Source organism: Coffea arabica, chromosome 1e (assembly GCF_036785885.1).
Source record: "Coffea arabica cultivar ET-39 chromosome 1e, Coffea Arabica ET-39 HiFi, whole genome shotgun sequence".
Lineage (NCBI taxonomy): Eukaryota > Viridiplantae > Streptophyta > Magnoliopsida > Gentianales > Rubiaceae > Coffea > Coffea arabica.
Window position 1 is genome coordinate 2,725,318 of NC_092311.1, and position 15,511 is coordinate 2,740,828.

At 34.8% G+C, this 15,511-nt stretch overlaps 2 protein-coding genes across 4 annotated transcripts; both read left to right on the forward strand.

Annotated features, from left to right (window-relative positions):
* The first annotated feature begins 4,335 nt into the window (after positions 1 to 4,335).
* Positions 4,336 to 8,957, forward strand: LOC140007827 (F-box protein At4g22280-like). Of its 3 annotated transcripts, XM_072051233.1 has the most exons (3): positions 4,342 to 6,076; positions 6,201 to 6,362; positions 6,441 to 8,957. In XM_072051233.1, the coding sequence occupies exons 1-3, from the start codon at positions 5,009 to 5,011 to the stop codon at positions 6,741 to 6,743; spliced, it is 1,533 nt and encodes a 510-aa protein (XP_071907334.1). In that variant the 5' UTR covers positions 4,342 to 5,008; the 3' UTR covers positions 6,744 to 8,957. The 3 variants fall into 3 exon arrangements, with proteins under 3 accessions (XP_071907329.1, XP_071907336.1, XP_071907334.1); XM_072051228.1 differs by having other exon boundaries at positions 4,336 to 6,076; positions 6,201 to 8,957; XM_072051235.1 differs by lacking the exon at positions 6,201 to 6,362 and having other exon boundaries at positions 4,338 to 5,874; positions 6,392 to 8,957.
* Positions 8,958 to 10,157: 1,200 nt separating this feature from the next.
* LOC113690520 (F-box protein At4g22280) lies at positions 10,158 to 12,610 on the forward strand. Its single transcript, XM_027208456.2, has 3 exons — positions 10,158 to 11,840; positions 11,953 to 12,123; positions 12,205 to 12,610. Exons 1-3 carry the CDS (start codon positions 10,770 to 10,772, stop codon positions 12,496 to 12,498), a joined length of 1,536 nt encoding a protein of 511 aa, XP_027064257.2. The 5' UTR covers positions 10,158 to 10,769; the 3' UTR covers positions 12,499 to 12,610.
* The last annotated feature ends 2,901 nt before the right edge of the window (positions 12,611 to 15,511 follow it).

Sequence of the window (15,511 nt, forward strand, 5' to 3'; positions counted from 1 at the left end):
CAATCTCTTTAGATAGAATTACCATTTCAAATAAATTTTCAGGAAAGGCTGGAGGGGTCATAAGCGGTCCCACTTAAAACCCAATCTCCTATAACAGAATTTTCGTGCACGGTGTATTATCACAACTAAACCCATGTATACATAAATAATACGTACACATGAATAAAAATACACCCAAATGAGTCATATAAAACACTACAAATAAACCCAACAAATATATTGAATACTGTACTACAATTGAAAAGAAACTACCAAATAAATGCGGAATAAATAAAAGAGATAAGGAAAGAACGCACCTGAAAAATTGATAACGAAGTTCGACCAATTTTGCCTAATTTTCGAGCACCGCCTAAGCAGCGCTTTTATAATTTAGGAGAAGAAAGAATTACAAAATAATTCTTTTTCAAATTCTTTGTTGGTGTACCTATTGGGAAGGCTTGAGAGTTTGCACCTACAACTAATCCCACCGATGTGGGATTTGGAAATTATGCCAAAAATTCAAAGTCAACAATTGTTGGCTTTGAATTTCAACAATTCCAACATGCTTCATTCAACATCTGAGGGAGATTGAAATCAGAAACTTCAATGGGATGGAGCATGAAGGTAGTAGAGTATTTCTTGGAGAATGGGATTTCTTTGAAGAAGATGACTCTTTGCAGAGTTAAGAATCCTTTTAAGTTTTCATCAAAAGGTTGCAAAAGAATATTGTCATTTAGTAAATGCTCTGCAGATTGCTAGATTGTATTCAAATGATCTGAATTCGAATACATTTTAATAAATGCCTATCTGATGTAATGAAAACCTCCCAGTAAAAGAATATCAAGTTTCACTCATTTAATCTTGCTTTAACGAAATTAATTGTCAGTTCTAAATTTATTTTATTTCAGCTCCTTTTAATAAAATACAAGCAGGAAAAACATATTTTGTTCTTGTCATTTTTGTGTTCAAAATTCTAATCATATATGTGATGTCGTTGTTGAGGCTATTGGGGTGGATTGAACAGCTGATCCTTTAATTGCAGAATTGGAATTTTCAATTCATAGTGTTCAGGAGCAAACATTGATACATGAATTTTCGCCCATGGCTTTTATGGATTCCTAATAACATTCACTTGTAAGGTGAAAAAACATTGATACATGTTCAACATTGGGAATACCTTATATTCATGAACATTGGGCTTGAAGTATGAAACGATTCTGCTACAAAATTGGGCTACGGTTAGATATATTGGTGTTATCCATATGGTGCCTGTAGATGAAAGATTTTGGTGGAAATTGACTTGTTGATATCTACTGTACTTTTTTGTCTTGTCCAAAATCGTGGTAGTCGTGCTTTAATAGATTTATACTGACGGATCATCTCTCCAGGAAATCTCTACATGTGGAATGCAAATTATGTTCTTAGGTTAACCATGACTGATTATCATTACGATCATCCTCAGAACCCAAAAGGGCTTTTAAAAGAAAAATGCCAGATGAGGGATTAAGTGCCTTTCCCGATGACATTCTTCTTCATATCCTGTCATTCTTCTGTACAAAAGATGCTGGAAGAACCTCAGTTTTGTCCACCAGTTGGAGAGACCTTTTTATTTGGCTTCCTTATGTTTATCTTACTTTTTCAGAACCATATAAGTGCAATTTCACAGATAAGCGTTGCTCATTGTGCTGTCGTTCCAAGAATGAGCGTGACATATTGGTTTGTAAATCCATGACATTTACCAATTTCACCAATCGAGGGATTATGCTACGAAAAGGGCTCCTATAAGGAAATGGGTAAAATACCAAAAAAATTCCTTGTGATTTACCAAATGTTCAATTTAACTCCTTATAGTTTGGAAACATACATTACAGCTCCACATGGTTTTGATTAAATTAAAAATTTAAAAAAAAACATCCAATTTAATGGTTGTACGTGAAATGTCATCTATAAGTGCCTAGCCAATCTAGTCCATTTTGACTGAACAACCAGTCACATAAAAACTGCCAGTGGACAGAGGAGAAAGAAGGATGCTCACATTCTAGCTTTCATTAAAATCGTTTTGAAAAAAAAAAGAGTTTTAGCTGGAGTAGTATCAACTGCGATTGAAGGAAAAATAACCTTATAGAACCTGCCCCAAAATTTCGGATACAAATTTCATCTTAAAATGCATCCAAAAGATACCAATTAATCTAAATCAGGAACTTCATCTATGGTGTGAAGAGGAGATCGAATGACAGAATGCATGTACGAGGTGGATTTGGAGCAAGAACAATTACAACCATTTTTGAACAATGAAACTCATTTTGAACAGTTTGTTACTCCATGTAAACTACTTGTACAACTTCATAATAGATACATAATTATTATGTATAGGACCACATGAATATTACTGGAATATCATACATTTGTTGTAAAGTTGTACAAGCAGTTAAGAAGGAGGTACAAAATATTCAGATAGAATTACACTGTTCAGCAACGATTGACTAGGCAACTGCTTCTACCCAAGTCCGTAGGAGGTAGCATTAGTGAACTTTTGAATAGTAAGTTTTGTCTCTCTACAACACCACCACAATCTAGCATGAACAGTGGAACCCGGAAGTGCTTCTTATATGTAAAAGGATATAGCATTTTGATAAAGAATATTTGTTAGGTTTGTGCAGTGTTTATGACTATTTTTGTCTGGGTGTAAACAATTTTATGATGTTTTAATGCATGTTCATTAGTGAGATTTGATTAATGTGGCTCAAAGTTGAATTGAATTTGTATCAATGAATTACCATTTGTGGTTCACGGCATGTGATTGTTTGTTTGGCTTTGTTGATTTCATATCCCTCTTTTTTCAAGACAAAAAGGTTCTTGGTTCTATTAGAGTGTGTCTCTAGTGTCTGTAGTCGGTGAAAGGGACAATAATTTTTTTTTTTTACTCAAAATCTATCATGGTGGGGTAATTGTGGAGGAAAATGACAAAAAATATGTTGCCGAAAATGTGGAGGATTTGTGGAAAGTGATTAAATGGACTCTAATCCAGCTTCCACAGAGGTTGCTTAAAAAGTTGAAGTTTAAGGGTTCCCTAATTTCAGTTATTTGGTTTGTTTAAGATGTAGGAAGAAGTTTTCTCACCGAAAATGTTTTAAGGTAGTGGACTGAAAACAACTTATCTTGAGAAATTACGGAAGTTAATTTCCTTTAAACACGCATCTACCTCTCTTCCTTTTAACAAGCATCAAAACTTCATGGTTTCCTGCTTAATTCTTCACTCTTGACATAGCAAAGGAGGAAAATCTAACCTACCAGTTACCCGCTAATCATTGGCTAAGAAAACACCATATAAAAAACCACTATAACATGATGCTGACTATTTTGTTGATTGCCTATCAACTCTCTAATCGCCAACAATCATTTTTTGATAATACATATCTAGGCTATCTTCACTTTCAACTGTAGAGTTACGAGTTGGAAGTCAGCTTTTTTTTTTTTAAGTTTTTTTTTTTTTGTATCAATTGAATTACGCATCAGAGGAGGGTTGGCCTTCAAGCAACAAAATTCCTTTCATCTCGTTTTGATCTCATGTTTATTGACCAAACCACTGTAAGATTTTTGTTTTAGATCATTATAATATTGGTTCCATATGGGTTTTTGTTTTCTTGTCGAGAATTCTTCTTCCATAGCTTACCAAACACTAGAAAATTAGGATCGGAGCAAATAATTTTCCTAAAGAAAACCTTTTACACTGTACCAAACTGACCCTATGGGGACATTTAGTTTTGACAAGAAACTTATTGTAATTGTAAACTTTTGACATATATTTGTGGCCTTATAACTCCTCATAGTTATGCATATTTTTTGTGGCTTTTGATTGAAATTGAATGTAAACTTTATTTTGATGGCATATAAATTTGTATTTAGGTAACTAGATTTTATGTTTTATCAATTATTTTATTGTTGAATGAATTATGTACCAAATTTGGTGCTTGATGCAATTATTTTTCATAATTGTTGTTAAATATTTTAATTTAGAGACATTGTGTGTTGGATTGTTATCTTGGAATGCTTGTAATACGGACCAAACTTTGTCAAAACTTAAAAAAAAAAATTTTGTCCCACCAAAAATTTTTTCAAATTGATTTTTAATGAGGGTTGGTATATGGGTTTCCTTTTTTACCCCTCGATCCACCTACAATTTTTTTGTGAGATCCGTGGCTCAATCCAAAAACAAACTACATTGACTTGACATATATAATTGAGGGACTAAAATTGGTCACAATTAAAATTTAAAAACTATATCAACTTCTGATACATAATTTAGGGACTATTTTGGGGTTTAGCCCGCAACGGGACCTAAATATTTTCTCACTAGGATTATTCCCTACGCTCCAAATTGGGCAATGGGGTACGGGAAAGGAAGGTAAGAATAGGCAGTTTTAGATTTGAAAAATTGGGAATTTAAAGAAAAGTAACCATTTGGGCATTCGGTATTGGGTATTGGGTTAGCCCTTGTAGCTTGTACTCGACATGTTGCTACTTTCTGTTTCTCCAATTAATTTCTCCCATATTGGGAATGATAAAAGGGTATTTGGAATGATTTGCCCAAAACCGAACTCCCAAACGAACCCTTAAGGCTTGAACACTGCAAATGCAAGAAACCTTGGGACAAGTGCAGGCCTTTTAATGGGGTGGAAAAGCTTCAGCCCTGCAGGTATTTGGAAGCAACAGCATTTCTAAATTTCTAATCTTCATGGAGAAGAACATCACAACTCAGTTGATGCTTACAGAAGCTAGATTGTAAGGACGGTGTTTGAGAAAACCCAGCAGAAAACCAGGTTTTTCTTGATCTTTTTGGTGTCAATTTTCGTTAGGATTGCTTTGGTATCTTTCTGCAAAATTGTGCATTTATAGACTGGATAATTTTGGTACGTGTCTTCTCTGAATAAAAGAAAAGATCCCTTCTGGTTTTAAGCCTCACAGTTTCATAATCTCTGAGAAACTTGAAAAAGGGGAAAGAAAAAAGAAAGAAAAGATAAACGCCCAGATGGCTGATCCTCCAGACAAGAAGGTGCTTAAGGCCACTCAAGAAGATGATGGTAACGTTGATAGGTTGAGTGCACTTCCGGACTGTGTACTGCTCTATATCCTCTCACGTTTCTGTTTCTGCACAGAAAGTGCTGCAGCCACCTCAGTATTGTCCAAAAGATGGAGAAACCTTTTCGTTTTGCTTCCTGAAATTAATCTATATTTCTTTGCGGACGAGGATGTTTCTGACCGTGATAGACTGTACTCAGATTTTATAAATTTCACAAACAGGGTGATCCGACAGCGAAATGAAGCTCCAATTAGAAGAATTCGACTCGTTCTGAGCCATTTTTCGGAAAGGCACCGGATGCTCTTTGAGTGGCTGTTGATATCTGTTGCTGCTGCATTTTCTTTGTCGATTATCCAAGAACTTGAGATTTTAATCGTGATTGATAGAACAACTAAGCCACTTTCAATATCTGTTCCGCCTGAAATTTTTACCTGTAAAACACTAGTTTCTTTATCACTAAAACTTGGGGTGTATTGGACGGTTCCGGATTTGGTGTGCTTGCCTAATCTCAAGGTACTTGGCTTGGACATGTTCAAATTGGTAGATGAAGCTTGTATTGGGAAGTTTCTTCAGGGTTGTCCTTTGCTTGAACAGTTGGAGTTATCTATGCGACCTTTCAACCATGAGCGTGACGCTGACGAACATATTGAAGTCAATTTTTTTAAAATCTCAAGTCCTGTGTTAAAGAGAGTGATCCTCTGTTTCCAGGGAGTTGAATCTGAGTTTACTACTGTTGTTGAGTCCAACAGTCTTGAACACTTGAGTTTCTTACTTGATGGACAGCATAAAGTTGCTATAGATGCCCCAAATCTCAGGTCTTTGAAACTTGATGGCGATTTACTTGAAGTCGATATCATTCAAAACTTGATTTCTCTTGACAATGCATTACTGGAAATTGATTTTCTGTGTCATATGAGAACTAGAAGCGCCATAATTTCATGCAGTGAGCGTGCTTTTAAGTTTTTTAGAGGATTGCAAAATGTGAAATCAATTTCTTTCTCAGAGAGCTTCCTTATCGTAAGTTTTATTTTATTTTATTTTTTATTTTCATACTTCTCATCTGGCTTCATTTCAGAGCTTATCCTTCAAATTATAGTTGTAGAATTGAACGTTTATTCTTACTAAATTCTTCTCTATGAAGGCTCTCTATTTTTCTCAAAGGGTTTTGCCAACATTCAGAAACTTGATCAAATTACAGCTTGATCCTTTTGATTGCCCTGCTTTTCCTCGCGAATGCATGTCTAGCATATTATCAAGCTTATTTGAAAGTTCTCCGAACCTTGAAGTGCTTATCTTCAGTGAAGTAAGTTACAATGGACACTTGTATTGCAGGCTTATTTCAGTTGTATTATGCAGTCCCTTATGTACATCAAATGCACAGGTGTCCAAGAACTACTTTAGCAAAGATGAAGAACTTAATTCTGTCTTCCATGAGGCTCTTCCACTAGTGTTGGTTGAATGCCTTAAGGAAATAGAAATCGGAAATTTTAAAGGGGAGGAACATGAATTGAAGCTGGTAGAATTTTTTTTGGAGAGTGGGAAATCTTTAAAGAAGATGACTCTCTTTGGTCATGCTGGTGTGTCTTTATCAAAAGGTCTAGACAGGATATTGTCATTCAAAAAGTGCTCAGACGATTGCCAGATTGTGTCAAAAGCGCCATGGAACTGGTTTTTTCGCTCATGACCACAAAAGGCACTGAAACTCTCCCTTTTAAATAGTATTTTCTTGGATTTTCCTTCTGTTCTTGTTTTATTTGTCTAATTAGTTATTTTTTGCTTTATGACCACCTGTTTCTTATTTTTTGGGTGAAGACTTGATTAAATCTTCAACAATTTCTTGAGTAAGTAAAGATGGTGCTTGAACTTGTACTAAAAATCATATCTGATGCCACTGTTGATGCTCTATTGTGACTGGTAAGCATACCAATTGGTTGCAGAATAGGAAGTTTTGGCTTCATAAAATAGGATATTGGATAATAGGATCATATGCCAAAAGTTGGTATAAATGCACCCAGGAAATAATAATAGCTGGGGAGATTTACAGTTTTCAGTAGAACCTTTGTTTTGGCAGTTCTACTAAGTCAGTCATTATGCAGCAAAGCTTACCAGAAAATGCCCTGAATCTTGAAGTGTTCATCTTATGTTATGCAAGTAATTATGAGCTTGAATAGATGTTAAAGATGGTCGAACTCATCATTAGCACTTCTTTGAATGCATTTGTTAATGGTTTTCAGTAGAAGTGATTAATAGATAATTCAATTGCACAACTATAAGTTTTGGTTTTGAGGATATGATAGCCTATTGCACGACTTTAGAGGTACCAAGGAGTTTTATGTATATTTTGTCAAAGGCTATTACAGTAGGGTTCACTAAAAGTCATATGGAGTTGGAAATCAAAAACTTTGACAACTATGATTCCAAGCTGGTAGATCATGTTTGGAAAATTAACATTCTCATTAAAACATAACTTTTGGTGGAGTTTAGAGCCCTTCAAGTCTTCATGAGAAATGTTACAACAGGATATTGTCCTTAAAGAAAAGCCCTGAGAATTGCGGAAAAGCATTGGATAGTAAGAAACATCTGGATTGAATCATTACTTAAACCAATTTGAGCTTGATGGTCCTTTTTTTCTTTTTATGTTTCATTTATTTATTTATTTGTTTTGGTGGGAATAGGGTGGTTCTTGGTCTGTTGCATTTAGCCTGAATGATATGCTGGAGTGGCACACTTGATATCATTGATAAGAGGTGTATTATCCTTGATATGCTTCTTGATGACCCATTTATGTCGGTTTTTCTTGGTGAAGTCCAGATTGATGGTTCATTTGATGTGCATATGCGCTTCTAAAAAAATTGGTTTTTGTGGTGCTGTCTTTTGGTCTTTTGAAGTGGATCTTAAACTGGTACAACAATTAATAGCAGAACTAGAATAATATTGACAAATTTCAAAACCCGCATGTGAATGATAATATTCTGGTCACATTACATTTGTAAATTGACATGTTAAAAAATGTTAATAAAGCACCCCTACAATGTTTAAAGGTCAAAATCCTACATATCAATTTTCTACCCAGAAGGTATCTAGCTTAATGGCCTAAGCAGATTCAAGGGTGTTGTGTTTCCAAGAAGAGCATGGGTGTAGCATTAGAAAATAATACTTGAATAATCTTATGTTGAGAGATAGCATTAAGGAGTAAAAGGTATGAAATGATCATATATTGAAAGGTAGCATCAAAGCTCCAGAGGAAAGATTAGCTTGGAAAACTTATTATTTTTTCAGTTTCAAAAGTTAATTAGGAAGTTTTAACGTTTAAATCTTATATCTCTAGACATATTTGTTTGGTTTAGTTGTATACGGTTTCTTTGCAAGTAATTTGCAGTCTTCTTTCTGAAAATTGGAACATTTTTATTCAAAAAGTTTACTGTAATTGCAGAACTATTACAAGCTGTTTGACAGGAGACGGAAATCACAAGATATTGCATGGAACCAATGCAAACCATTCAACAATTTAGTCATCTTGCTGGTTAGTATGGACCCTTGTTGAAGATCTATGCTGGAACCAGAACACCTGCAGACGCAGAAAGTACGAGTTCAGGACTGTTGAAACTGCTGGAGTATTTTCAGGAAGTTCAGATGTGTTCTTACCATCAAGAAGGCGAAATTTCGACAGATTTTATACTCTTATCAGTGGACTGTTACGAGGCCTTTTGCAGCTAGCTGTCCTATCTACTGTAGTCCTCTGTGTTTTGCTCTGGAAATGCTAGATAGTTATAGGGATGTGATTAGTACTAGGACCAAAAGGGTACTCCTGGCTTGTTGCGATTATGTAAACTCTTACGACTGTTTCTGTACGATGGTTGCTAAATTTGCTTTTTGCTTCCTAAAGAATCTTACAACATACCACATTGTCAAGCTCTACGCATGGATGATTCATTCTAGAACTCAACCCTTTGGCAGCAACCTTAGGATATCAGTTGATATTGTATTAGGTTATATTGGATCAATTCAAACTCATGACCTAAATATGACTTTACATGGCATTTTATACGTTTTGATACATAGTACTCTTTCACACATATTTACACACACAAAATGTTTTTTTTAACACATATGAACACATTTTCATGTACATAAACATATTTTGACACACTAAATTACTTCCATACATACAAACAAATACTCACTTTCTTAAGTTTCTTGGATAGAAATACATCATTTTCACACATATAAACACACTAAAACATACACTAACATGCTTTCATACATATAACACGCACATATTGGCTTTTTATATTGCTTGGATGGACCTATTAAGAGCAAAAAATCCTTTTGAAAAAGCAAATGAAATCATCTAAAATGCAATTAAAGGAATCGAATTGAAGAATTAAAGAATTCAGGGAAATGTAATCATCCAAACAAATGCTTTTTCTTTTTTCTTTTTTTTTTTTCCTTTATCAATATCTAAATTGATGTTAGGTAGTAAAGACAATTCCGTTCAGCCAATAAAACAAAGGTTCAAATTTTCTTATCCCTTCCTATTTCTTAAATCTAATCCTTCCCCACTAGGATTTTTTTTAAAAATTAAATATTAATTTAAGTACAATTACACTTGTATGCATACCATATACACATGATGAGACTACAACATTTTTTTTTTTTTTTTTTTGCATTCTCAGTAGTGGGCTGAATCCACATTTTGATTTAGGCATTGTTTGGATCGAAGGAAATGAATGGAAAAGAAAGGAAATGATACCAATAATAATAAAAAAAAAGTAGCAGAAAGTGATTTCCATCCATTTTGTATGGATTATGTAAGGAAAAGAAAGGAAATACTGAATTTTTGTTTAGATTGATGAAGGAAAAGAAAGGAAAGGAAAAGATCAAATCTTAACTTACAAAAAAAATAGAGAAAAATGATCCTTTAAAAAAATTCAAATTATTTCAATTAATCTAGTTTAATTTCCCTCTATTTTCGCCCAATTTTAGGTGAAAATCATAATTCAACAAAATAACTAAATCCCTCCCTATCATTTACTTTCCGTTCTCAAAAGTCAATTCAAACAATAAAAACTAAGCCCCTCCAATTCCTCTCCTTTCCTTTTCCTCCCATTCCCTCAATCCAAACGGTGCCTTCGGTAATGCAAGGCTCGGGGTTTTTATTGGAGATATATTTGGGCCCTAGACTCACCCTTCTGTCAAAAGTGAACGGGAGGAAAAGAAGAAAAAGAAGAAAAACCTAGGTTCCCACATTCCAGTATGGAAAGGGAAGCAAGCTTGAGAAATGTTGATGATTATCACAGAATATCTAGGCAAATATAAGCAAAACCCTGATTGTAGTTAGTTTTCTAATGGTTTTTTTGCCCTTTTTCGTTTTGGGATAGTGTTTTGTTTTCGTTCTGCCTTCGTTTCTTTTTCTCTTTTATTTGAGCCATTGCAGATTATGATCTTGCTCCCCTGCTCATTTTGCTTCTGTGGCTTTATTTGTTGATTTCCTAATATTCTCTCCGACACATTGATTTTGTTTTGTGAGTTTTTGGAAAAGGTTTCCTGCAACGCAGGTTCTGTTATGCTTCTGCCCTTCAGTCGTTTTGTTTTGTTAGTTTTTGGTGCAGGCTCTCTAATTGTAATTCCTTGAACCCTTTCCGAGTTATTAGTGAAAAAAACTAACCATCTTCTTGGGTTGGGAAAATAGTAATCAAGTTGATTAACGATGACTGATCATGATTACGATCATCCTTCGGAACCCAAAAGGGCTTTTAGAAGAAAAACCACCCCAGATGACAGATTGAGTGCCCTTCCTGATGAAATTCTTCTTCATATCCTGTCATTTTTCTGCACGAAAGATGCTGCAAGAACGTCAGTTCTGTCCACCAGGTGGAGAGACCTTTTTATTTGGCTTCCTGATGTTGATCTTACTTTCTCTGAAGCATACACGTGTAATTTCATGGATAAGCGTCGCACATTGTGCTGTCATGCCCTAAATAAGCGTGACATGTTGCTCTGTAAGTCCATAAAATTTATCAATTTTGCCAATCGAGTGATTATGCTACGAAAAGGGGCTCCTATAAGAAAATTGAAACTCTTTTTGGCGTCCGTTATCCCAGGTAATAGCGTGACAATTGATTCGTTGATATTTGCTGCACTTTCGTGTACACTCCTAGAAATTGGTATATTTATTTATAGTGATAAAAATTGGAAATTAGCTCGTGCTGGATTATTCTCTTGCAAAACGTTAGTTACTTTGAAAGTAATCGGTGGTGAAGTGGATTTGGTTCTGCCAGATTCAGTTTATTTACCAAATCTTAAGGCACTGCACTTGCTTGAATTGGCACCAGTAGATGCTCAGTCCATTACTAGGCTTATCAACGCCTGTCCTTTGCTTGAAGAACTGGAGTTAGGTATAGAATCACACAATTTGAGTAAAAGGCTTTTAAGTAGAGCAGTCAATTTATCTAGTCCTTCACTGAAGAAACTGATACTCTGTGGTCGCTTGGCTGGGTGTTCTTATATTATTGAGGCAAAGAATCTTGAGTATTTGGAATATCGTGCCCGGCAAACGCAACAAATTAGTCTAGATGCCCCAAATGTTAAGTATTTGATCTACAGTAGTCTTGACAGTATAAACTTGATTCAAAACTTGAAGTCTCTTGTTGAAGCCAAAATCAGAGTTCACTGCTCCAGTTATCCAACTGAAAGAGGCTTCTCATTGAATGATTTGCATGCTTTTGTTAAAGGACTGGAAAGTGTGAAGTCACTCTATCTATATCATTCTAGTCTGCAGGTAAGTTTACATCTCATTCTACTATTGGTTTCTCGTTCTGGAGCTTTTCCTTTGAGTTGTAACAATATGGAACTTCATGTGTATTCACTTACTTTTTCTGATTTGCTTGAAGGCTCTCTACCTTTGTCGTGAGTTGCTGCCGACTTTCAAAAATTTGACTACTCTGTCTCTTGATCCTTCCAATGATTTGTTTCTTACGAATTATGATCATACCTGTTTATGGAAAGTGTTACCTAGCTTACTGAAAAACGCCCCTAATCTTGAAGTTCTGATCTTTGATCAAGTGAGTTGTTTGCGAGCTTTTCTCTTGTTGAACTAGTTACATTAGATTTTGTAGTCTGTAACTTTCTTCCAATTGGCACAGGTGTTTAGGAACAGCTTTAGTGCATCTGAGAAATTTGAGTGTATTCTGCCAGACGCAATTCCAATATGCTCCGTTCACCATCTTAAGGAGATGGAAATCAAAAAATTCAACGGCGAGGAACACGAATTCGAGGTAGTAGGGTACTTTTTGAAGAACGGGATTTCTTTAACGAAGATGACTCTTTGCGGAGTTATGAAACCTTCATCAGAATCCTGCAGAAGGATACTGTCATTCTGGAAATGCTCTGAGGATTGCCAAATTTTGTTCAAAGAACTCAATTCAAACAGGATTTGACGATTGCCTATATGATAGGGTGATCATCTCTTGTTAGTTTTGTATCTAAATTTCTAATCATATGTTTTGACGCCATTGTTGAAGCTATTGGGATGAATTGATTCTTTCTGAAGTTGATCATTCAATTGCAGAATTTGATTTTTTTTTTCTAGTGTACAGGAGAAAGATATTTGCACCTATCGTTTTTTCTTTCCTTTTTGATTTAGCATTGGTATGACATTAGAAGAAAAATATCTGAATGATCATATTTTGAATGATAATATATTGGAAGATGGCATTGAAACTCCCGGGGAAAGAATAGCTCAGTAAGATTATTGTCTCGGCTCAAAAAGTTACTGAGTTCTTTACAATTATATTTTTACAGATATTTCTTTGCAAGTCTGTACTCTTCTTTCTGAATGCATTTGTGTTTAATTGTTAGTCATTGAGTCCCTTTGCGTTTTGGTACTTAAGCCACAATAGGATTTGGGTATGATGGTTCTGACTGGTCAGTTTGGTAGTTTTATTCCGTCTAGAAATTAGGAGTTTGCTTGGTCTATTTAAAGGGCCTATGACTCAGTTCTGTTCCTTCTTTTCTCTTCTTCATAGTTTATTTTGTCTTTCTTGCTTGCTATCCTGTTCACGACCAATTTCCTTTTTTTGTAGCTTTATTTGTTAACTTAAGTGGGTTAATTTCCTGCATTGATCCCTCAGAGAACTGCAACTCAGGATTGATTCTTTAGCACAGGTTCTCTTCTGTTTCTGCCCTCTCTATTTTTGGCCTTCCTCTTCAGTTGTTTATACTTTTATGTTCTGTAATACTTATAAACAAAAACTGATTCTTGGTTCAGCCTTGATAATTCTAATCTCTTGAACGATTTCGAAATTATTTGGTCAAAAAACCATTTTCTTGGATTAGGAAGCAGCAATCAAACTGATTAACAATGACTGATCATCAGCATCATCATCATCATCATCATCATCCTTCAGATTATTGTACTGATAGGTTGAGTCCCCTTCCTGATGATACTCTTCTTCACATTCTGTCGTTCCTTTACTACACAAAATGCTGCAAGAACTTCAGCCTGTTCACCAGGTGGAGAGGCCATTTTATTTGGCTTCCTGAAGTTCATCTTCAATTCTGTATACAATGTAGGGGCAAATTTATCAGTTTCACCAATCCAACCTGCATAACCAATTAAACGTCTTACACGATTAAAATCGTTCTAATATGACTCAATGTTTTATAAGATTACCCTATTTACCTATGCTAGAAAAACTCTAACATCTTAATTGCATATTTTAAGCCATTTAATCATGTATCTATTCAATGTTGATGTTGTAAAATACAGAACAAAGCCTACAAATCATAAAACAAAGTCCAAATATTCAAAAATTAAAAGTTTTCGTTAAAAAAAGTTTAATAGTGCAATACATAGTAAAACACAAAATTTAGAGTTTTCAAAATCTTCGAAAGTATAATACATAACGAAGCTTTTCAAGCATGACATAAATTACAAATCTTATGTATTTTACAGAAACACAGTCTAACAATTCCATATACGATTAGATATGAAACTTACACATCTTTAAAATTTCTAATTGAAATATTCAAGCCAAATTTGATCATTTTTAATTGTTGTTAATTACTCAAAATGGGGTTTGTAATGTTTAGCTACTATAAGAAAAAAGCTACTTTATCAGGTTAGTGAGTCAATCAGCAAATTGATCCAACCAAATAGAAATGGAATCCATTAGTGTTAGCCCTAGGGATGAAAAGTCTATTATATCCTTACACATGAACCAAGTCGAGTACCTATGGCTCGAAAAAAAATAGTGAATCACAACCCAATCTTATAATTGGGCAAGCCAAACCATTACCCAACCCAATCGAAACTGGTTCAATGCCCTAGTTTTTTGGGACCAAATTGGGTTAGTTTATTCTATTTTCCTTTGTTAGTACAGAAAATCATCATGCAGGTTGATTCAACAATCACTCGTTTAATTGATCCAATCAAATCCGTTTATATTATTAAAAAAAGCTGTTTTTTATTATTATAAAGAAAAGCTATTTTATTCGGTTAGTATGTCAATCTACAAGTTGATCCAATCAAACTTGTTTATATTCTTGTCGCTAATGCTAACAGGTTGATTCAACAATCACTCGTTTAAGTTTGAATTGTATTTATACTTCTTAATTATAATCGTGTTTGAGTTGTGTTACAGCGTCATCAAGATTCAGTTTATTCAATTTATTTGCCTAATCTTAAGGTGCTGCACTTGCTTGAGTGGTCACCACTGGATGACCAGTCCGTTTCTATCTTAGCCTTGTCAAGGCTTGTCCTTTGCACCAAGAACTGCATTTAACTTTACAGTCTTTCCATTCGACAGGTAGAATCTAGTCCTTCACTGATACTCAATAGCCTGTGGACTAGGTATTCTTTAAAATCTCTTGAGTTCTTCTTAATTGGGTGTTGATACAAATAGGACTATTTCCATAAACGACCCTTATTTTGGAAAGCTATGGTATATTTGGTCCTCCTTTGCCTGATTTGTTTTCCATAACTAGCAATATTACATCAAATTCTGATTTTGGCTATCCCAACATTTCAGGGGTCTGAATTTGCACCTTTTCAATCCGATCTTCACTAAGAAAATTCAACATAAGTGGTCCAACAATATAAACCTCTTAAGAATGTTGTCAAGCCATTCCACCATACAAGTCAGACCAGTTGCAACAGAATAAGAAACAAATGCTGGTTGAATCCTATCTTTTCTGCCTATTGAACACTATTGGTGATCCTAAGAGCTTTTCTTGAATGGTGATACCACATGCTTATGGAGATTTAAAAGGCTTTACTAGCATAAGTTCATGTTCCCTTCTCTAGATTTGGTCATTTCCATCTCCCTATGATGTTTACTAAAGCTCTATCGATATAGCCATTGGCAGAATAAACTCAAAAACTCCCAGGTCCCTCTTGCAGCTGCTCCTAATTGCCTTAGGCACTAGAAAACGTACTAAAATTGATTCTAC

What these genes read in the sequence shown, in the direction of transcription:
- LOC140007827 (XM_072051228.1), top strand. Translation starts at nt 5,009, where the DNA reads ATGGCTGATCCTCCAGACAAGAAGGTGCTTAAGGCCACTCAAGAAGAT. An exon ending in TCTCAGAGAGCTTCCTTATC is followed by an intron (nt 6,077 to 6,200) that starts GTAAGTTTTATT and finishes TTCTCTATGAAG; the next exon opens with GCTCTCTATTTTTCTCAAAG.
- LOC113690520 (XM_027208456.2), top strand. Translation starts at nt 10,770, where the DNA reads ATGACTGATCATGATTACGATCATCCTTCGGAACCCAAAAGGGCTTTT. An exon ending in TATATCATTCTAGTCTGCAG is followed by an intron (nt 11,841 to 11,952) that starts GTAAGTTTACAT and finishes ATTTGCTTGAAG; the next exon opens with GCTCTCTACCTTTGTCGTGA. An exon ending in AAGTTCTGATCTTTGATCAA is followed by an intron (nt 12,124 to 12,204) that starts GTGAGTTGTTTG and finishes CAATTGGCACAG; the next exon opens with GTGTTTAGGAACAGCTTTAG.